The following is a 23,025-nucleotide window of genomic DNA, read 5'->3' as shown; positions in this document are numbered from 1 at the left end:
ATAAGATTGCTGATTTTTCTGTACTGTTGGTTTTCCCAAAATACTGAAAGAGTGCTCTATGTCAATAGATTTTATATTACATATACACACTGATAAAATACTAAAAACCTATGCTTAAAGAGGTAAAATTATGTATGACAATGGTTTTGCCATTATACTTTTGCATATTGTTGAAAACAATACTTTTTAGCCTAAACACCAGCAACATTTTGATCCCAAAAAATCAACATATCCAAGTTAAAAATGGCATTTAGCTGACTTCAGGATTTTTGTAGTGTAAATGAGCCTCAGGAAACGTAATAAAAACAGACAAAAAATGCTGTAAATGGTTTTGTGAACTTATATTGATATATTTCTTATTTCTTGGTCTTGCTGATCAAGAATAAGCTAGCAGGTAAGAAGCAGCAGCCAATGTTAAGTTTGTCTCCTCCACTGTGGGAGGTCATGTTACAATACTAGTTGAAAAAATACTTTAGAACAGAATTGCTGGGGATTTACTCTCATTAATATGTGCATGTTAAAAATGGTATTTTCAGTCTATTTTGTGTTGCCTGAGAACCATTTTTATCCTTCTAAAATCTGCATTCGTATTATAACCCATAAGTACCTTTCATTTTTGCCTTAACACTATAAATACTGTTAGTAATACTAAAGTATTTCTGTTGACTTATTTGTAGAAAGAAAAATATATTGTATGTTTATATATTCTTATAAAGCGAATTAACACTGGAGAGGGAGGTGAGAGGGGGAATAGTGTACAATCACAGCTGATATGTATTATTGAGCACAAATTCAATGCTTGAAACAAAAAGGAAAAGAAAAAAGTGTTCAGTGTTCTTTCAAGCCGTGTCAGATGACGAGTCATAGGATGCTGACACTATAAAGTTGCCAGTATTGGAGTGGCTTGCCATGGACTGGGCAGCCTGCTGGCTCAAGTTATTGCAGATCAGCACCAGCTGGTTGCTCTGAGCTTCTGAGAGGGTGCTGCAGCTCTGGTAGACACTGAAGTTAGTCTTGCGGCCAGGGATGTTCCCTTTCTCACACATTGTCTTCACCATCTTGGCAAGCTTGTTTTTCCCCAGGGCTTGGCAATTGTACCAGTGAAGTGCAGCCAAATTGACAACGGGTTTGATGGACAGGTAAAAAGGTGCATCCTCGTAGCGCATGGCCGGAGGGCGCCGCTGGGCGTACTCCTTGTAGTCCTGCACGGGGCAGGTCTGCGGGGAGTGCTGCGTGGCGTACACCCGCGAGTCTGTCCCTCCTCTCTTGCTCTTGGTACTCACATCCCCATTGTCTGGCCCCATCCACTCCAGGTACTCCAACCCAGTCTCTGTCACCCGCAGCCGGATGTCTCCCCACTTGAGGGTGGACCCATGGAAACCCGTACAGTGTCCAAATGCCTTCGTGTTGTTCAGCCATACTAGGTTCAGAAGCCCTTCAGGATTGTACCTGCTCAATAAGCCTCTTTTGCGCAGGATAAGCTCATCAGCAAAAGTGAGCTTCATGGATTTGTGTGGCTTGTTTCCTTTGCCTTTACACCTCAGCTCTATCTGCTTTTGCTTTAGAGCTTCCTGGGACCTCTTGAATTCCTTATCCCTTGTAATACTGTATCCATACCTGTGCTCTTTGAGATACCGCTCCAGTCCACACTGATAGTTGGCCAGACTGTTTGGCTCATATTCAGACCCATCCTTTTGTCTGGCGTCCACAAAGAACGACGCAAGATAGGCATCAAGCTCTTTGCAGGGGATGACATAGATCTCACGGGTCTCAGATGGGTACTTAGAAATGAGGAATTCTCGGAAATTGCGGAGAGCTGTCTGCGTGCTGCGAATGGTCTTCTCATTCTGCTCCCTGCTGAGCTCTGCTGCTCTCTCATCCTGGTCTGGAAGAGGAAGAATGGGAGAGAAAAGAGAAAGCAGAAGCAGTGAGTTTATGTGATGCAGTTTTTCCTAAAGCAAATTTCCTCAAAAAGGAAAGAATTTAAAATCAAGTTCACAAAGAGCACTGGTAAACATCTTTACATACCTGTCATATCACTAAAAAGCCAACTTCAGTGTAACAAATAACATACTATATGATAAAAAACTAAGTGAGCTCGTCATGACACTGGGGCACAGTATTGTGCATAGAGATTTGTGGAAAGTATTGAGATTAAAGGCAACAGGCTTTTCACAACAAAGGCAAGGTGGAAAGATTTTCTGTGGATCCCAATGTTGTGTGCAAGGCCCAAACTCAGGAATAAGCCCACTCTGAATTGTTTCATTTGTGAAACCAGAGGTTGTACTGGTTACATTTTTTTTCCTACAGAAAAAAAAAAAAAGAGCTAAAACATCATATTTATGATGGTAATATTTATCTTTAATCAGACACAAATTTAAAGAGTGAAATAAATATAGTCAGAATGTACAGTACAAAATAAGGCAGCATATCCTATGGAAAAGACAGGTAAAATTACTACAGAGCAATGTACAATTTACAAATAAAAGAATAGTAAAAGAATAAAGAATATATCGTCAATATGTTCACATCAGAAAACATGGTAAAAAACCATGATTATACAGCCTCTCTATGTCATCAAATTGTACCTTGATAGAACAAGTACAATTGTCTTTTCATTTTGCATAAAAATCAAATTCTAGAAACAATTTTATATTTAACAGGCTATCCTCATAGATCCTTATAATCAATGTCATATCAAAACACAATATTCAGATGCTACCACTATGATAGCTGTTACTGACAGCTGATTTTCTGGCTGACCATAAGAGAAGCATAAAAAGGAAAAGCCTTATATACTACGTGTTTTAAGGACTGTTTTCTTGGCATGTGCAGACAATCTGTTTGAACAAGACTGCAGCTTACTTAAAGCATACATGTGGAACTATCATTCTAAATGTGATAAATCTTAATGGTTTTAGAAAATTAAAAACAAAGGCAAATAAGGAAAAAATCAATTATTTAAATATTTTCTGGAATTATATGTGGAACACTTTTTGTCTCTCTTCCACTTAATAAGCAAAAGAGGGGGAAAAATCCCAAGTTCTTTTCTATTTGGTCTCATTGCAAAACCTATACATTCTGGCATCCTTTTAGCAGTGCCATAGCAGCCCTCACCAGGTGTCTCCCACCCGAGATACACACACAAAGTGATACGAGACCAGGTGAAGTTCCCTTTCCTCTCTGCCAATCAGGTCAATCTTATGGCAGGCTGTGTAGCACACCCACGGCTTTGCACCAGTGTTCAGACACTCCTCTCTTCCCTGCAAGCCAATTAACAGGGGAGAAGGCAGCAGAGAAAGGAAGGCAGTCTCTCCTTCCCTACCTCACCTTCATGTGGTGCCGGAAACACTGGTGCAGAGCTGTGCAGCTTCTCCTTCCACCAATCTACAGAGTTACCTCTCAAGAAAGTTCATCCCACCACCTCCATACCACACCTGCAGACAGAGGCACAGGGAATGACTTGGTCCAGGACTTCCCAGGACAGAAGAAGGACTGAGCTTGTAACCCTCAGGAGCAGGTCCTGTGTCTTCAGAGAGAGGCATCCTGCATCCACACCACTCACCCAGGTATCTCAAATCCTCTGCAATGTACAGAGAAGTGGGTATCTGCAACTGAGGCCTGTGGGGGTTTCTGTAGGCAGGAAGAAATGCTGCCACAAAAAACTGAGGTTTGCTTGAACTGTGCTCCAGGGGAACAAGAAAGGTCACCTGCCTGATTCAGAAACTCATTTTAATACTGATGTCAATATCAAAGAGCTCCTCGAAGCCTGCAGTGAAGCCTCATGCTCTAGGCAATGTACATAATAGATCCTTTTAGTGTGGCTAGATGCAGGATGGAAACAAAGAGACAGCCCTGTTCAAAGCTCCAAAACAAACATTTACTCTGGTATTTTGTTCACTGCACCCACCACCACTTCTTATAGAACTGTGTAAGTAATCATTGCTTTGACTGACAGCCCACATCCAAAGTTCTATTTCAATATAAACAGCACATATAATGGCTCAGTTTTATAAATGTCATCAATCACTTCTTCTTAGAGGGTAGCCTGTCACAACACAGCAGTGACACCCAGTCAGTCATGTATGTTACAGCATCTTTCCTTAATCTGCAAAGGAAATTGCCCTATCTGCAGCTAACAGTTATAAAACCCATGCTGAATTAAAGATTCCCCCAACTTACATTATGAAAACAATACCCCAGAAACACTGCGTTCCTGCACTGGTGTGTTGTGTGCTACTTCACAAGGCAGGTGGGAAATATTAAAAAAGAATGGGTCAGATTTTCTTGCAGCCACATCAGGAGAGCTACCTCCACTTTGGCTGAGAATCCAGGCTGAAGTAGTAGTAATAGATTATTCTCTTCCTGCAAGACCACTCAAATATTGGTGGGGTATCATATAGCATGGCATAAATGTGGGGAGTTTCCCATGGAAGAGTTCCTAGATGTTTGCTTTGTCTCACTTTGCTGATCTTGCTGAATAAAGATCAAAGTTCTTTTTAATGTTCTGTGGAGGTGGTGGAAACTACTGGAAACACTGGTAGGGATCTACATTAGTTCCTTGACTACTGCAAACATAAACCTATTTGCTCTTGAACCTCTACTACTCAGTGTATCATCAACTCTTCAGTGTGCATGGGTTCCAAAAGTGGGTAAAAGCACAGAAAAAAAAGCCACCAAGTGCTCCTAGAGAACACCTCGATATCAGAACATCCCCAAGCTGCAGACTGATGTGGGATAGGAGAATGAGGAGGTGTTACATATGCTTTCACCTTTCTTATAGTCTTCTGTATGTCTCTGCTGTTAGGCTTGAGGAATACAAATACTCTCATGTAACAGCCTAATTTCTCTCAGCTGGTTGGTCAGAACCAATCAACCAAAATTTATTGTCATCACTGATCTATGAAGCCAAACTATTCTTAGTGTCTTTTCCTTGTCATAATGCAGTATTTGGAATTAGCAGTGCTGTTACCCCTGTTTTACAGATTACAAGCAGAAGCATAAAAAAATGAATTGGAGATACATTTCCTGAGGTTCTTCTCCCTCAGCTGCATCACTGCACAAAGGACCTGGTTTAGCTCTTGTGTTTCTTATCATATCCCATACCACAGTTTCCTTTCCAAGAAAACCAGAGTGTGGCAGAAAAAGACAGTAAAACCCACCTTACTTGGGGGGTCCAGGGTAAACTCCCAACTATGAGTTTGAAAAAGTAATGAGCACTTAAGATGTTCTAGCTCAAATGAAGTGAAAGAGATAAAGTGACCAGGCAGAGATTAAACAGACAACCTAGTGGGAGTGGATGTCCCAGCCTAGCCCACAGCCATCAGATGATCTCTCCCACAGAGGAACGGCTGTTTTCTGATCTTTTCATAATCTGATTTTAACACAGCCAAGACTTAATATTATCAGCAGAGTTATCAAACTCAGGCTTGTTTTAATTTCAGCTCACACACATACACACACTTGGACTCCCTGAAAAGGACATAACCTCTGTAATTACATATGGCAGGAGGAAAGGCACTTGCTTTCATGACAGACAGATACAGATGGTTAATGTTCAGAGGGCATTTGTACATCAGAGAGGGAGTCACAAACCTGAGTTATTATTGCAAAAAGTCTTAAACTCTGCATATGGTAAGCAGTGAGATGTCACAGATGTACATTAAAAGTAAGGCAGGTTTTCTTGGTGGTAATCACGTCACCAGCTGAAGTCTTCTCTGCCAAATTTTTGTCCTGCCTAGGAAAATGCCTCTGCAGCAGGCCTGCTTTCACCAATATGCTTTCATACAAGTGAAAAAGCATAGTTAACCTCACACAAAGCACCACATATCTCTATTCCGGAGCTAAGTGTCCTCTCTCTACTCCCCAGCACCTTATAGGTTGGCTCTTGCCCCTGTTTTGCAGTTACTGAAAAGTAGTGATATTCAGCTTTTGGGCCGTGGCAATATGCAGGCCATTTAAACTGTTCAAGTAAACCACAGCCTGCTCCTACCTGTTTCTCCTGTTCCTTCCTGTTTCAAGAAGGTATCTATAGGAAAACAAAACTCTCAAATCTACAGTCTCAGTGAGCAGAGGTCACACTATTGTGCAAGGGAGTTATAGCCAAGTCACAATGCAGAACAGCTGCAAGAGCCTCTGACAAATGTGCCTCCCTGGAAGTTGTGCTATTGCCTCCCTGTCAGAACCAGCTAAATACCACTGTCATACCATGGCATCCTGGAATATTAGTACTTGTTCTGCATGCCAAACTTAAAAAGCTGACAACTGGTTTTCACCATATCACAAGAATAAACCAGTGGATACCATTCTCATGTCATGCTGCCAAAAATGAGGGTGAGGATAAGAACAGAAGGTGTCCTAAACAGCAGAAGTGGCTCTAAACATTTGCAGAAACATCTTGAGATTAAGTAGAAGAAATTGCTTCTGTATTTTTTCTTGAATTTCTGCCCTACCCCTCTGATGTTACTAAATTCTGTTTAACAGTTAAAGTTCCCTGTTCCCACTATATAAACTCTATTTTAACATTTAAAATGTAAACTCTAGTTTACCATTTTCAGAAAAGGCTTTCATTAGCATGGAAAATCTGTAGTATTAGAGAATTAATTAATATCCACTTATGAAAGACACTCTGTTTTTGGCAAAATATTATACTTCTATTCAGTTAACCTCCTCCAATGAAATTATCTGGAAAATGTTTTATGATTCTAAAATTATAAAGCTTTAGATTATATCAAAGGAAAAAGGACATAGACTGCAAACAAACCGAGTATGGGAATATTTAGTCATTGGTATCTCCATGAAGTAAAGTCACTAAAATAGACTTTAGTGACCTGTACTTTTTTGCAAGGTCTGATAGAATGGCCTGATAATGAATACCCATTGAGACACTGCAGCTGATTTCCAGTTTGTTCTCTCTTTCACTACGTTCTCACAACAGCTTCAAAAGATTTGAGATGCAGTTTGACTGCTGGCAAAGCCAACAATAAAATACAGATCGATATTAATGGGACTTCTGCACAATTCTTAGATGTCAAAAAATCTGTAGCTATGACAAGGGATTAAGAAGTTATGTTCTGCTTTGACTAACTGTGTCACCAGTTGTTTTTGGGTTTTTTTTTTTTGCAGTGGATAGAGCAATTGATAATGAGTGCAAAACAGCAGCACCTGGGGAACCAAGGGCTCCCAGTTTTTATGAGGCTACATTCCTTCTCCACCTGATGCATACGACAACTGAGCCATTCCAGCACAAAGGTTCTAAAAATACATTTTCTAAATAAAAAAATGTTCCTGTTGGTTCACTTCATCTAATTGTCTGGTTTTGGTTTCATCATGGTAGTGGAAAAGAGAAGTGCTGCATTCCACTTTTACCTTGCATTTCCCTTCTTCCACTGAACAGTTCAGTGGCATTTCTGTGGTTATGAGGCCATACAGTTTCCTATCTCCTTTTGAAGCTGTTCTGCGATGCACTGGCATGAACTGCTGCAATGCAAAATGGGATGTATTTCCTCTGTACTCACAGTGGATATTTAGCCAGATTCAACCTCCATTTGACAGGAAGAAGTATACCAACTCCAGCTCTACCAGGCTTGCCCAACACTGCTACAATGCACAGCAGGGTGCTACAGCTTGGACACAACATGGAGAACATCAGAAACAGAAAATGTTTTCAGAAACTCATATATCTGGTATTTAGATGATGTACAGGCATAATATACTCAGCTGGCAGCTGGACTGGAATCTGCTATTTTATCTGGCACATTCCAAGTCAGTCACCTGGCCTGTAACTAACCCATCTCCAGGTTTACCTGCCATGCCTCATCCCACTCTTATTTCCATAGCTACTATCTTTACAGGAGGCATATAGAAATAAATTATTTGGACCTTTATATAATTGATATTCAGGGACTCAACTACTCTTCATAGAGGTGGAGGATATAAAAGCCATACTTAGAGTCTTCAATACAACAAACCCAAAACCATTAGAAAGCTCTAAAAAAAAAAGTGAAACTCCATCCTTTCAAAATTCCTTCAACAATGTTCAGTTCTAAGATGTAACTTCTATTCTTTTAGAGCTCAGGTTAAACAAATCAGGTAGTTTGGTGAAATTGGAGTGCTTCTGGAATTGGTAAGTGGGAAAACATTACCTATAATGTGAAGCTAATGTCAGCTGTATGTTAAGCATGCATCTTTGTATTCAGCCATATAATATTCTAATAATTTCCAAAGAGTTAATGGCTAACACCATTAGAAAACTCCAGGTACTGGTTTCAGTTTAAAGCTACAGAAAAGAGACACCTTTTGACAATTATTTTCTTCAGATTTAATATTTAACTCTGGAAAACAGATTTATTTTTTTTTTTAACCTAGGACTTCTTAGCAACATAAAGAAAAGTTGCCCTTCCAAAGTATGTTAGTTACTTTATGCTTTATGGCAGAAGCAATTAAAGGAATGACGGTAATGCTCTATACTACACTGAGAACTGGAAGATGGGTGATGCACAGCAGAAGGGATGCACTCGTTTTCAAAGAGGACCTGGCTCAGCACCACTCTAGAAATTGTTGCATACATATATATACTCAGCAGAGTATCAGTTTTTCTCCCAGGTAAGTTTCCAATTCCACAAAGCATATTTTAAGTGTGTTCTGAATTGGTGTCCCTATACTTAAGTATCTGCTTATGTAGAAATCAACTGGACAAAGTCATTATCTGTATAGAAGGTGGAACTGAATAATATTTATATGTATACAGTGACTTGATTCAAAAGCTGAAAAAAGGAAAGAAAACAAGAAGAAAAAACCGAAAATGAGGAGAGTAAAACCGTAAGATGTGAGACACACTTCCTTTATTAAGTTTATAGTTTGAAAACTATACCATTCTCATGGCAAAAATATCCATTTCTGGCATAACAAAATCAAGAGTCTACATTTTTGTAAAGTTTTCCATCTTTCCATGCTCCTACAGAAAAAGCCAGATTTATAGATGTGTAAGCAGATCTCAGAAGCAGTGACTACTCAGCCAGAAATTTAACTACTGGGTTGGTTTGCACAAAATCACAGGTATAAATTTATATAATTTTGGAATATTTGGCACACTGGAATTTTGTGCATCTCTGCAGTTGAAAGCCCTATGGAAGAAGAATGAGAAATAGGGCCCTTTCAGTTCAGTCTTCTCTGAGAAGAATTTTAATGTAAAACATGCAAAACATGCCACCTCATATCACCAGAGGCTTAGCATGTTTCCAGCTACAGTGTACCACCAGCTTTAATGTCATCACATTTAACAAAAACCTTTAATAAGCATAGCTGAGAAAGCAACGCAAGAGGTCTGGAAGGGATGAGCCAGGGCTATGAAGTTTGACTGCTTTTGGTTCACTCTAGACAGCAGCTGAGAAGCAGAACTGGGAAATATGGGAGAGAAATAAAGATGAGGGGAAGAGAAGAGAGAGTAAGAACAAAGGATATGAAAGAAAACATAACACCAAAAAGAGAGATTAAAACCAGATGAGAATCCTCATCATCTGAAATCTAATTTATATCAGTGTTTCAAAATGAGTCAATCTAACTGGGGCAGCAAGCAGAGAAACAAAGAAAAGAAGAATGCAATAAATATTTTATTACCTTAATCATAATAAGCTGCACTTTAAGTCTTGGCCAAAGCATATTCTTAAATCAAGCTGAGAATGTGAGCAGTTTCAGACTTAAGAGCATGAGGCCCACATGACTGTAATTAACATAATAAATCATACTGTCAAAGTCTCTACACATGCTGACAGCACTTGGTTGATATATTGCTTATTAAAGACTGCAGACATTTTTCCTCTATTTTATTAAAGTGTCACTGGTAGTGAATAAAAAAAGTACCCCTTTATATTCTGTCTGAACTATCTACTAGTTCAGCCAGAAGAAGACGAAATGTGGTGGCAGGTCATGCCATTTACTTCTGGTAATAGCGATTGCAGCACATGCACCCCAAAGAACAGCATTTCACTATTTTTTCTCTTACCATCTTTAACTAAGTAAAGTACTTCAATTGGCTTGTTAGAGATCTTGATGTATCATTTCTGAAATTCTCTGTTGGTGATTTTGCTCAGCCAGACCAATTTGTTTTTACCTTTCACTGTATATTGTCCAGTAGAAATGAAGCAAGCTACAAAGGGCATAAATTCTATGAAGAGCTCACAATTTACAAACCCGCATAAGGAATTTCCATGCACATTTTGAACACACATATTTCTTTTGTCTTCACTGGCTCAGAAAGCAGTATTTGAGAAGAAGCTCTTCACACAGTTCTCCAGAGAGAATGAAGTCTAACACTTCAAGTGAAACAGCTTCTAATGTAGATTTTTAGCCTGCTTTTCTGTTTTGTGCTGAGTTCTCTCCTCCTCACACTCTATAAAAAATGACAACTGAGCTTCATTTTAACATTTACAAACACAACTCTCATCACATTAAAGGGATGGAAGTTTAAAATGCAAAGGTCCTACAAGACTGGGGAAGACTCAAAGCTGGGCAGAAGGCAGATAGATGAATACATGGCAGCTTTCGGACGGATAGCCCTCAAGCATTAGATACTGTGATAGGCAGCTGCTCACACACCCTGGTTGACTGAAGACTACTTTATTCCAAACTAGCTATGGCATGCCCCGGCATTGGCCAAGACAAAGGCTCCCAGAAGGTGCAGGAGCAGCTGGAAATTTTGCACAGTGAGGAGACAAACCTGCAAGAGCAGCACATTCATCAATAGCCAGATTATTGTTCATGGCACAATTAATTTCTTTCTGTCCTTGAATACGTGTTTAAGCCTAATTTATCATAGTTTGACTGAGTAAATATTTAGTCACATTTTGCAGCTCTACTTGAGAAAAGTCTCCTTAAGTAAAATGATGAGTTTCAGATGTTTTCTAGCTATGTACACACTCAGGAGAGTATACACAAATTACATACCTGTCTGCTGCTCAGAATATTGTTATTATTTCTCTTCTGTATTTACACTGTCAAAAATTTCCTGTCAGGATTGTTATTTCCATTAAAATAATTTGTTTTTCTATATAGGATATGAACAATCAGTTCCCCTGCTACTGAATGAGTTCATACCAAAACTGACACAGAACAATTAATATAAGAGATGACATGGGGCATAGTTTAATGAATATAATTGTGGATGTGTTATACATGTACATGGCTATTTTAATACACACCAGCACAATAAACAGTCTGATCTATTTAACAATTCTGTAAGTGAATGGTAATGGAACAAGTTATTGTCAGACTGTAAGTTTTCTGAGGATTATCTTAAATTGGATGAGAGGGAAACAGAGGCATAAAGCAAATTCTTTATACAGAGTGGAAAAATAAAATGTAAATTTGCTAGCAAAAAAACAAAACGTCTGTCAGCATATAGGCATGAATACTGTTCTGTAATGCTAGGAATAGTGCTCCATTCTGTTATTTTCTTTCCTTGGATTTACAGTCATAAGAGAAATGAAGTCCCAGACAAATGGCAATGCTCCATCTGCCAAGAGCAAAGGACAGAAAGAAACTCCATAAGCTGGCACATCAACATGGCTGAAGGACAAAGCCCATAACAATCAGGCAAGTGCTCCAAGCTGTGGACAAAATGAAATTCTCCCATAAAAAAACATCAATGCTTCTCTGGCTCATTCATATTGCTATGCTTGACCAGTCACTATAGGAAAGCACAGATTAGGCACATACCCAGTGAAAAGAGAAATGAGTGTAAACAGAAAATCAAAACAAGCTGTTCAAGGATCAGAGATGAGCATCCTTATTTTTCACAGGCTTGATCTTTGGGTACAGTTTTCCTGATTGAAATAATATAGCACATTCATCTGTTGCACTGGGGTGATGTGACCACTGGGGTGATGTGACCTGGGGTAGAATAGCTCAGAAAACATTTTTTCCTTCTCTGAACAAAACAGAAGATCAGCTTTTTTCTTTCATTTTTTTCCTTCCCAAGTACAAAACAGAAAGCAATGATTAAATATTATTAATCCATTGTTGTATGGTTTCAAGTGATGTTTTCATCATGAAGACTTATGAAGTTAATGAAAAGCTACAACAGAGCACAGTGTCACTGTAACAGTCACTCACAGTTTAATCAACAGGAACACATGTAGAATATCTCTGTGTGTATGTGCATTTACTGGTCAATTAGAGTTAAAGGGATTAACAGGTATATATTAGAAGTAAGATGCAGCCAATGCACTTAATGTTCAATGTATAATTAAGCAAAGTTTTAATATTGCAAAGCTTTAATCAGACTCAGCAGGGTCCTCAGCAGCACTCTTCAAAAGACATGTATACAGGAAGCCCTGACTCCACTTCCACCATGGGCAGGATTCAGTAGGAACCATGACCCAGGAATTGCTGTGTCTAACACAACATTTGTGTGATCAGCAGCATCCTTCCATTTTTAAAAGGCAGCATTGCTGGGTTCCAGACAAAAGTAGACTTATTTGGGAAATGAAAACGCAGCTCCACCACACCGTTCCACAGAGGCCACCAGCCACATTCAAGCTGTTCAAAACAACCAGTACTGAAAGCAGCTTTTCTGTGACCATTCTGTGGAGTGCCCCAACAAGAACAAGTCATCAGGGAAAGCAGCTATTCCACTTTCTCTCTCTTGAGGCTTTGATTTAATAGCCTGTTTCAACAGTTCCTGGAATGGGCATATGCTTCATTTAAGCATACTTTATCAAAGAAAGATAGATTTCATCATGTTTCACTGTTTGAAGGATCTGAATGTTTTAGCAAGCACTGCTCTGTGCTGTGCCAGCCATGATAAAATACCTAAAATATCATCATGCTTCTGTTTTCTTTTCTGGAAAAATTCAAACAAGGATTTCTGTATTCCAAATTTTTCTCTTGCTTAGAGAGATTGAAAATACACTCAGATATTTTTACTGATCTGTTTCATGCTCAAGCAGATTCTAGGTTCACTGCAAGCACAAAAAAAAAAGATGACATGACACAAGAAGACTCACTAAGAGGGATATAATTTAGGTATGAAGAAAATGGGAGAAATGAGTAGTCACTGCATGCTGGCTTTACAGAAGAGCTTATGCAAAAATGCTATACTTCCATCACTGAGACAGGTGAAAACAGCTCTCCCCAAGGGCTACCGCTATTAAAACCTTAGATCTTGAATACAAATGTGAAGTAGTCCTTTTGTAGGTATAGAATCATTGAATCATAGAATTGTTAAGGTTGGAAAAGACCTTTAAGATATCAAGACCAACCACTCACCTAGTGCAATCACCATGTTCACCATTAAACTATGTCCTCAACACCATATCCACAGGTTTTGAAAAGTTTCCCAGGGATGATGACTCTACCACTTCCCTGGGGAGCCTGTTCCAATGCTTTACAACCTCTTAGATGATGAAATTTTCCCTAATATTCAACCACAACCTCACCTTGTGCAGCTTGAAGCCATTTCCTCTCATCCTGTCACTTGCCTGGGAGAACAGATCAACACCTACCTGGCTGCCCAGACTAAACAACCCCAGTGAAGGAACCCCAGGTCCTTCAGCTGCTCCTCATCAGACTTGTTACCCTTCTCTGGACATGTTCCAGCACCTCAATGTCTTTCTTGGAGTGTGGAGCCCAAAACTAACCACAGGATTTGACGTGTGGTCTCACCACTACCCAAAACAGGGGAATGATCACTTTCCAGGCCCTGTTTAGCCAGCCTCACACAAAGCGGAAAATCACTCTCAGAAAGTGTCCTGATCTAAATCATAAAGACTTGTGTTCCCTTTTTCTCCCAGCATCCCATCTGAAGTACAAAAGTAAAGTGAGTACCTGAAGCTTTTCCAGGGTCAGCATCTTTCTTGGCTCCTGTGTTGCATCTTCTGTGCAGATCCAAATCTGACCCTACCTTGTTTCTCTTTTTCTTAAAGACTCACAAATCATAAGGTGAAAATAGCTCCAAAAGGAAACAACGGCAAAGATCACACAAAGGAACTGATCTCTGATCAAAAGCACCATGTTAAATAATCTATTTCCTAAAATTAAAGTGATATTCAGTACAGATGTGTCCAATTTTTTTTTTGTTGTTTTTTTTTTCCTTTATGTTTTCAGGACAGCTAGAACCAGCAGAGGCATTATTTTCTTCTTTTATATAACAGTATCATAAAACAGAGCACTTCACACAAAACAGTTGCCTATGTAAGACACCCTAGAGAAAGGGATAACGTAGCATCTCAATTATATTGGTTTGCAAAAATGATTGTTTTCTGCTTTTCATTGTGTCTTCTATTTTTTTGCTTTTCTGAGTTTCACATTAGGGTAATGGGGGACAGAGTATATTCCTAGGTCTGAAATGAACTGTGATGCTCCAGAACACAGCCATTCATTGAAATGGGCAGTTTGTCTTCTGGTATCACACACCATGTTCCTTAATACTATTTGTGCTGTGGTACTTAGAATGAAAAATATATATTTAAATGAAGAGTTAATAATTCTCAGTGATGCAATTCCTCAATGCAGAACTCCAGTGAATATTCTCAACTGTTTATCAGCTGAACTTGGCATGCTTTACAAAATTAATCCTTAAAAACATCTCCCACACCAATCTACTTTCAGCATGAATACTCATGAATGGTTTCCTCCAAATGTATACATCTGTATCTATATCTATATCTCCAGTAAGACTGCTGCAAGGAGATGTCTCTTTGTGCTGTAGTAGTTCCACTCAGAGGAGGTCCATGCTGAAAAGAGGAAACAAGCCTTGACATCAAGGAAAGCATCATCCTAATCTTTTGCATGCATAGCTGTTGTGATAAACACTTAGTATTTAGGACAACCTCTGTGTGACAAAGTCCATTGCTGCTTATACAAAAGCGCTGGCATGAGCTTTCTGTGTCTGAAAGGAATTTTCACTAAAGAAAATACATGTGAAATTGATACATTGATACATTTCTTAAGCACAGTGAAAATCTAAAGATATTGTAATAATTTATGAGTTTTAATTTCTGTGTTCTTCTGCAAACATAACAAACAGCTGTAGGAACAGCTACATAAACAACTCTTGTATTAGAGTTGTTAGTATTATGGGTTCATTTCTTTTTAAAAAGTTTGTTTGTAATGCTGCACACCCAGATGATAAAAGCAATTACACAAGTACTCTGCCAAGGCTAAACTTGTTCTCTTTATGCTACTGTCCTGCTTTTAAACAGAACTCTCTTGTAATATTATAAAGGTAAGTAATCATTACCTAGACTTCTAGAATAAAGATGTCTAGCTAGACTTCTAGACTACAGCCCCCAAAATATTAATTATAATTTAACAGCATTTGGATGAAGATAATTAAAGGCAGGAGTGGGCTTGCAAATCACTGCTGCAAGATCAGGTGATTAATCATGTCAATAGCTTCCTTTTTCTGATGTTCAAAACTATAATGATGTAATTTTATTCTTCTAAATAAGCCAGGCCCTAGCAACTTAAAAAAAAAAAAGCTATTTTTTGTAATTATGTGTCTCAGCACTTACTATTTTTAGTCCATCGACTATAACAGCAATAGATATCAATTATAGGACCTAAAGAGTCACCAGTGGACTCTGAACTCTTTAGTACAACACAAAGAGAAGAGTCTGTCTCACCCCTACATATATTTAAGTGTTCACTTGACCACATTCAGCAGCATATGTCCCTGCAGATAGACTTCAAGCAGTCACTTTAGCCAAAACTCATCAATTTTTGTATGTAAACCACAAATATAGAGACCGTTCAGCAGTTGCTTGAGTGTTCTTGGAAGAACATTATTTAAATAAGAGTTTTGTAAATTTCTTTTGATGTGATTATTTTTCTTGTACTACTTGGCACAGTTCCACGGGGCTTGAAATAATTACAACAAGGATTAATTCTGCCTTTCTGTACGCTTTATATAGACCCCTAAAAAGGTGTTATTTTTTCTTGTTTGCACTTCTTTGGGATGTGCAAGGCTGACACATTTTTAATAGATAAACAGTGATTTAGAAGTTAGAGCTAAAGATAGTCAAAACTGTCAGTTCATAAGGTGTGAAGAGACTCCTTTCACCTTGAAGTTTTGCAACATTTTGATGCTCATCCAACAACTCCTAATCCACAAATCTTATATGAGGCTCTTGGTTCCCATTTAATTTAAACTCACACCATTGCAGACATTGCAGACAGAAAGAAAGGGGGAAAGGGAGAGGTCCTACTTCTTCTAATTATGGAGAAATACTTAAAATATTCCACTAAGAGTGGAATACATCAATATCCAACAAGTCCTAGATGCACTCCATTTTATAATGGTCATGTTCAGACAAAGACTTATATGAACACCTGTGACATACAGGGATGTCCACACTGAGAGTAGAACAATAGTCAACCATGTTAGGTCCCACTTGTGAAAGGTTGCAATCCTGCTTACACCTTCCCATGAAGGGAGAACAGGAACAGAACTACATCTTTGCCTGAGTTACCAGGCTGAGCCAACTCACCAGCACTGATCTGGATGACACACCAGTTACAGAAAACGAAAGAATTGAGAGGATCTCGGAGCAGAGACATCAAAGCCAGAAAGGCTAAGCACTGCCCTCAGCACAGACCAGCATCCATCACAGCCCACATTCAAACACGGGTACTGCTTGAAAACCACAATGCCAGGACAGTGAGCAGCACTCTGACTATGAGAGGAGAGGTGCTTGTGGACGCTCTTTCCCTTCCAAACTCTGAAAATGCCGGTACACAGAAAACAAACAGTCAGGTGAGTTCAGTGATGGATGTACACTAAGGCATTGTGATGGTACACACAGAATCTAATCTGCCACATCTCTGACAGAAGCAACAACCTCAGTCAATACATTTAGATTATTTTTTATTGTACATCTCTGCTTACTACTCTGTATTCAGCACAGTTTGTACATAGGGGTTGGATATCTTTTTTTTATCATGTGACTCTTTGTTCCTGTATTTATAGTGATGCACTAGTGTTGAATCAGAAATGTCCTGCTGCACTGTCTTGTTAATACAAAACACATATTCAGCATCAGTCTTCAAGTGGAAATTCAGTATTTTTCACAAATTCTTCAGCAATTCTGTTTACAAAGTAAATCCTATGTCTCTCAGAATCAAAATTTGTGTTCATTCAAAATAAGCTCTTTCCTTCTCTGAGCCACAGTCTCCCTCCATAGCCTTTTGCAATAAAACCAAATAATTTCTATTCCTCATTTCAGACATCCAAATGTCACAAATTGCTCTCAGCAGCATGTACTACAACCTAAAGCATCATGTTTCTTACTCATCTTCCATCTCCACTGATGTGATTTACCTTGCCCTTGCTGGTTCTTGAACATTATAACCAGCCCAAGTATTAGCAAAAACCTAGGACAGAAGAGGTGGTTTGAGAAGTACAAATTGCAGAAATTCCCTGCTCTCCACATCTGCAAAAATTCCTCTCCTAACACACGCAGGTCCTCTCAGTTTTTCCAGAGTTAAAGAAAGGACTAAATAATATGCATGCATTCTTGAAGGCTTTACTATTAGAATGGTAAAGTAAAATCTGAAAACTCCCAGATGAATGTCCACTTATTAGTGCTGAAATGTAACAAAGAACAGTTCCGTATATTCCACAGTGTTTAGATGGACACCTAAACACAAAAAAAAAACAGTGTCAAACCTAACTGAATTGTCATTGGGATGCCACTTCTCTTTTGAGATATGAAAGTATCTTTGAAAAGGTCCCTGCTTACACATTCAGTTGCCAGTGCTTAACCAAAGAGAGTAAATGAGTTTAAATGAGTTTTCAAAAAAATGTTTGCAAGAGAGACTAGTCCAAAAGTATAAGGTGGCTTAACCTGGCCTAAACTAATATACATCATCCAGATTTTTGATTTCATGGATAATCTCACTCAAACTTTCATGATCTATGGGATTATCATGCATGTACTTTATCAGCTGTGTCTGGTTATAAATGCAAGGATATGTCACTTCAGCTAAAGCTCAAGCAACATTTCTTACTGGTTGGATTGCAGCCTTTAATCATAACTTAAATAAGGCCTTAGTCCTATAGACCTTAGATGTTACACCACCAGTTTTAATGGAACCAGGAATAATGCTCCAGATATTGGAGAGGACAAGGCAGAATTTAAATCCCTTGCTCTCTTTCAACTTTGTTTAGTCAAGCAGGCACTGAGTCTATAAATTAATAAAAGCTCTAGGCTTTTTGACGTAATTAGTTCCTGCCTTTTTTTTTTTTTTTTACATCAGAATGTAAAAGACTCATATCTGTCAGTTTAGGATAGAAAATTTTTACACAGGATAGATAAACATCCTCTTGCTCAAATTTTATATGTCATGCACCACTTTCAGTACATCACTCTTTGTTAGGAGACAATCTAACAAAATCACTGTACGTGAGCAACTACCTTAATCTAGTCTTTAATCAAACCTCTACATTTTACCTGCAAGAATCTGCTGTGCATCTGTAATAAATTCAATTTCCAACATTGTCCACCTTTTTGCAACTTGAACATTTAATAATGCCAGCACTTCTTTCCCAAAGGAGAAGGCTCTATGGAAATGGGGAACTTTACTCATGTCATATGTCACATCACTTTATTAAAATACCACTACCTCTGAGTAAAATAACAGCATGTGACAACAATGCTGGACCAGTCTGAGGAGAGGAAATGTTTTTGGAATAACACAAGAAATTTAACCACTGAGAACATAACTGAATAAACTGGAATTTGGACAGCACTCTGAGAACCCCATCACTGTCTATGCAAAAAGCAAAGCACTCGGAGGTTCAGCGGGTTGATTTAGGCAGTGGGTGTAACCCAGGTGTAATCCCACTTTGCCCTCAAAGTGAGACACTAGACATGGACCAATCCTGTTTTTGAAATTATATAAATGCTAAAATGTTGTGCTGCATCCATTCTTGTAACGTTTAACCCTAAGCAGTAACAACAGTTGACTTTGTTTGGCTTCTGAGGACCTTTCAATAACAGTTGAAAGGAGCTTGGATTTTTTAATGGATCTGTTGAAATATCTCTCCCAAATAACACATACCTAACACAGAAAAATTCTGCTTTTGTTTGTCTTCCATTGTCCCAAATTGCAAGTTTGAGACTGAGCAAGTTGCAGAGGCAGGCAGGTAGAAACCAGGTCTACATATAGCAGTGATAGGTTATAAACTGAGGAAGGCAGAATAAGTACATTTAACACACAATTTGGTTTGAGTGGCATCAGGCATCCTGCCTTTCTCATATTTAGCAAAGCAGAGTTGGTTCTAAACCAGACGGAATTTTGCAAGGGAATTTCCATGAAGGCTGTTATATGACAAGACTATTGCAAAATAACATCTCAGAGATGCAGTCATGCAAGAAATGGGTCGCAAAGAATTTCCTTTGCTGTAACTAAGACAATTATCACCCTTCCAAATTTCTAATGCTTAGTAGGGCTTTTGCTGTGGTGTGGTTTTTGCTTTAAGTTTGTGTTTGCCCACTATTCTCCTCCCTAATCTCCTCCCCTCCCGAGTTACTAATCTACCCAAGCTCTTCCCTAACTTCCTCCCTCCCAAGTTGTCAATCCTCCCTATCCCTACCCCTTTTTCCAGAGTGTTCCTTGTCTATCTTGTAGTATTCAATACCCCATTTGTTGCTTTGTATTATCCCTCTCCCCTGCTCTCCCTGATACGTTTATAGAATGTTAGTCCTGCCCTAGATTCCTCCCCTTCCATGCCCTCATTGGTTAGTTGCCCTATACCACTCCCCCTATAAAAACCTCTGCAGACCCCCTGGACTTTGTCTTGGAGTCCCAGGTCATGGACCTAATAAATCCATCCAGTTTTACCCCAAGTCCCGTGTCATTGTTATCTGTTCCTGTGCCAGACCAAGCGATAACTGGGAATAGCAGAGCTCACGGGGGGAAGGTCGTGCCCCTGCTGTCGCTGCCCAGCACGATGACAGCGCACTGCAACAGGTTTTACTTAGTAAAACTGTGTATTCAACTTTGTCTGCTTTTTTACCTGGCAAGAAGATCTGCAGGCTTTTACCAATTGATAGATTTACTAGTTTTCAAACAGATTTTCAGGATGTTCAAACTAAAGGGGTTTAGCTGTTACAGTATCTTCCACAAGGGCTGCATATAGGCAGTTTTTAGCCTTTCACTCTTTGTCTGTACTCTGACCAGACAGTCCAAGGCTGAACCAGCAAGGGAGCAGATGGAGAACTTGCTCTTGCCTCGTCTCCTCCTGGGATGGCACCATTAAAGAAGAAGCTGGAAGAGTGAGAACTGTCTGTGCCCAGGTCCAGAGGGAGCTGACAAGTCTGCTCCAGAAACAGATTTCCACCTCTTTCCAAAGACCTGTGGCTAACGGTTATTCTTCACATGAGATAATCACTCAGTAGAAGTCAGCTGTTTTAACATGCTTTTTATCCAATAATGTTGATCTCTTTGTGCCAATTCTATGTGCTTTGACAGGAGATGTGAAAAATTATGGACACAGTGTATGAGAACTTTCACTGGGAAAATGGAAAAAAACCCCATTTTATTATGGATTAAAGTCTTACCAGTTTCATAGTTAAGGTTGTACTGATACTTCTTGTGTCCACAGACTGCTCTGATTTATAGGTAACAATATATAGAAGCAAAAACCTCTCTCCTGGTACTCTCCTTTACCTTTCCAGGTCCAACAGTACTCATCTGACAAGGTGAAGGAAACACCAAACCCTCCAACTCTAAGCTACACTGGCTGAGACCACTTATTTCTGGTTCATCAAGAGTGCATGGCCCAGTTCATGTCCTCCCTGACCCTTGCACACGGCAAGGTCACTGCATGCTCTCTCCCATGACGGTACAACTGTACTCAAAATGGAATTTAAAAACCATTCTGCCTATGGCTGCAGTACACTTTCTCATGTGCAGGTGCTTAGCTGAGGTTTTCTGAATCCTCTTCCAGGTGTATGTGGCTTCCATATCTACTGATGTATGTGCTAGCAGGATCCTGATGCAACTCTGCACATACACCCCTGCTGTACCCTCACAGAGCCAGCCCTGGGGGCCAGCCCCAAAATGCCACCACCCCTCCACTCCCACCCAGTGTCCTACCTGGCATCAGCTGCGCTGCTGCCTCAGGGGTGGTGGTGGGCACTGCATGGGGCTGCTGCTGGCTGGAGCTGACCTCAGGCTCGGCACCCACTGAGGGCGAGCCGGCCACCTCACCACCCAGGGTCAGCTGTGGGATGGACGGGAGGGTCTCCTCAGCAGCCACCGGTGGCTCCTCCTGACCAGGCAGCTGCAGGGCTGAGAGGGGGATGCTGATGGGTTTCCCAGCAGTGGTGATGGCATTGGAGCTGGTGGCTGGCACCTGCAGGGCAGCCGCAGGGCCACTGCCTGCCCCCCGCGCTGGGGAGGCCAGGGGTCCCCGGAGTGGCCGCTGCGTGGCCAGGCGGGGCGGGCCAGGCGGAGAGGCGCACGGGCGCTGCAGGTCAGGGTCGGGGCCCACGGCCGGCTGGGGAATGGTTCTGGTGGGTCCCAGGCAGGAGGGCCCAGCTGGGGGCTGCGGCTTGGGCTTGGACATCTGTGTCAGGGCCAGGGCCGGCCCATCAGCGCCAGCTGTCAGCTCCGCGTTGGCCACTATATAGTAGTCCTCAGGGAGCTCCTGCTTGATCTTCTTGAGTAGCACGTCACCGCCGCCCTCGTCGGCGGGCTGTGCCTGTGCCTGGGCCGCAGCAGCCGGCCGCTTGCGGGGGCCGGTGGGAGCACGGTGCAGGTGTGGCTCAAAGTCACTGTCCTCATCGGTGACAGAGGACTCACAGACCATGTCGAAGAGGGTGGCCTCATCCTCGTACTCCTCCACAGGCTCACCCAGCTCTGATGGCTCGCTGCAGTAGGAGAAGTCGCAGGAGTCACGAGTGCGGGTGCAATCCAGCTTGGCCTTCCCTGGCCGGCCTGGGTAGCGCTCCAGGGGGCTAGCCTGAGCCTCTGATGGCACCCCCAGCATGCTGGGGCTGTCCGAGTTGAAGCTGCGGCTGTCCTGAAAGCAGACACGCTCCTGGGAGCCGGCCCGGCAAGTGGCAGCCAGGGGCCAGTGGTAGGCATGGCCAGCACTACAGCCCCACATGGCAGTCAGGTTGCCATGGGCCCCCTCGGAAAGGAGGTGCTTGAGGTTGGGGATGAGGCTGCAGATGGTCCCATGGCTGTGGGCCCAGCTCACCAGCTTGGAGAGATTTTCGGATGAGGTGTGAAGGCAGTCCTCCATTGTACAGGATCAACAGCACTTGGCTGTTGGGAAGTCAGTTGAAGACAGTTCAGATTACAGGGTACTGGCACTGATAGTCATGTGTTGCCACGCTCATATTTACTTCTCACCTGCAGAGAGACAGAGCAAAACCCCACTCTTCAGCACTCCCAAAGCATTGAAATAGAGATCTTTGGAGTTCACTTAAGTTAACAAAATGAATTAAGCATTTATATTTTAACTTGTAGGGTTATGTGTTGAATTTTAATCTTTTACTTAAGAAACCTCTGCCATGGTTCAAAGGGCATAAGAAAATGCAAATTTCTGAAGCTTCTTGCATAAAAGAACAATACCCAGGGATGCAAAGAACCCAGATAAAGAAGCTTCTCTGTCTCCAAGCCTATCGAGACTGACAGACGTACACAAATAAGCACCAAAGGACCAAAAGTGCATGCGCAAAGGAGAAAAGTTTAAAAGGTCAGTCATGAGGAAGACCAAAATCTTCAGCCTCAGTGAACCCTGAGAGACCCCCGTACGACCACCACAGCAAACCACACATGCCCAGAAAGGCATGGACCTATTTTGCATGAGAGGCAAGGACAGGCAGGGCCAGGGTTGAATATGCATGGAAAAGTTGTGTAATGTGTTGCATATGGAACACCTTTGGGAATAAAGGTGTGGGTAAGACTGAGGCTCGGGGCACAAGTTTTGGAGAGCTATCTCACTTGTGCCGGGTGCTGACATACACACCCACTTCATAACTACCCCAGGTTGTGGAGTCTATTTATTTATTC

At 40.8% G+C, this 23,025-nt stretch overlaps 1 protein-coding gene across 3 annotated transcripts in view; it reads right to left on the bottom strand.

The window, feature by feature from the left end:
• Positions 1 to 518: 518 nt before the first annotated feature.
• Positions 519 to 23,025, bottom strand: part of KIAA1958 (KIAA1958 ortholog) — a 71,156-nt gene continuing 48,649 nt past the window's right edge. For all 3 annotated transcript variants that reach the window (XM_054004133.1, XM_054004132.1, XM_054004134.1), the window contains 2 exons: positions 21,100 to 22,362; positions 519 to 1,885 (listed from right to left, as the gene is read on the bottom strand). In XM_054004133.1, coding sequence (XP_053860108.1) covers positions 840 to 1,885; positions 21,100 to 22,252 — 2,199 coding nt within the window. In that variant the 5' untranslated portion in view covers positions 22,253 to 22,362 and the 3' untranslated portion in view covers positions 519 to 839. The remainder of the gene's footprint in view (positions 1,886 to 21,099; positions 22,363 to 23,025) is intronic.

Source organism: Vidua macroura, chromosome Z (genome assembly GCF_024509145.1).
Source record: "Vidua macroura isolate BioBank_ID:100142 chromosome Z, ASM2450914v1, whole genome shotgun sequence".
NCBI classification, from domain to species: Eukaryota; Metazoa; Chordata; class Aves; order Passeriformes; family Viduidae; genus Vidua; species Vidua macroura.
The sequence above is the reverse complement of the archived record's forward strand: the minus strand, read 5'-3'. Positions and strand labels throughout refer to the sequence as shown.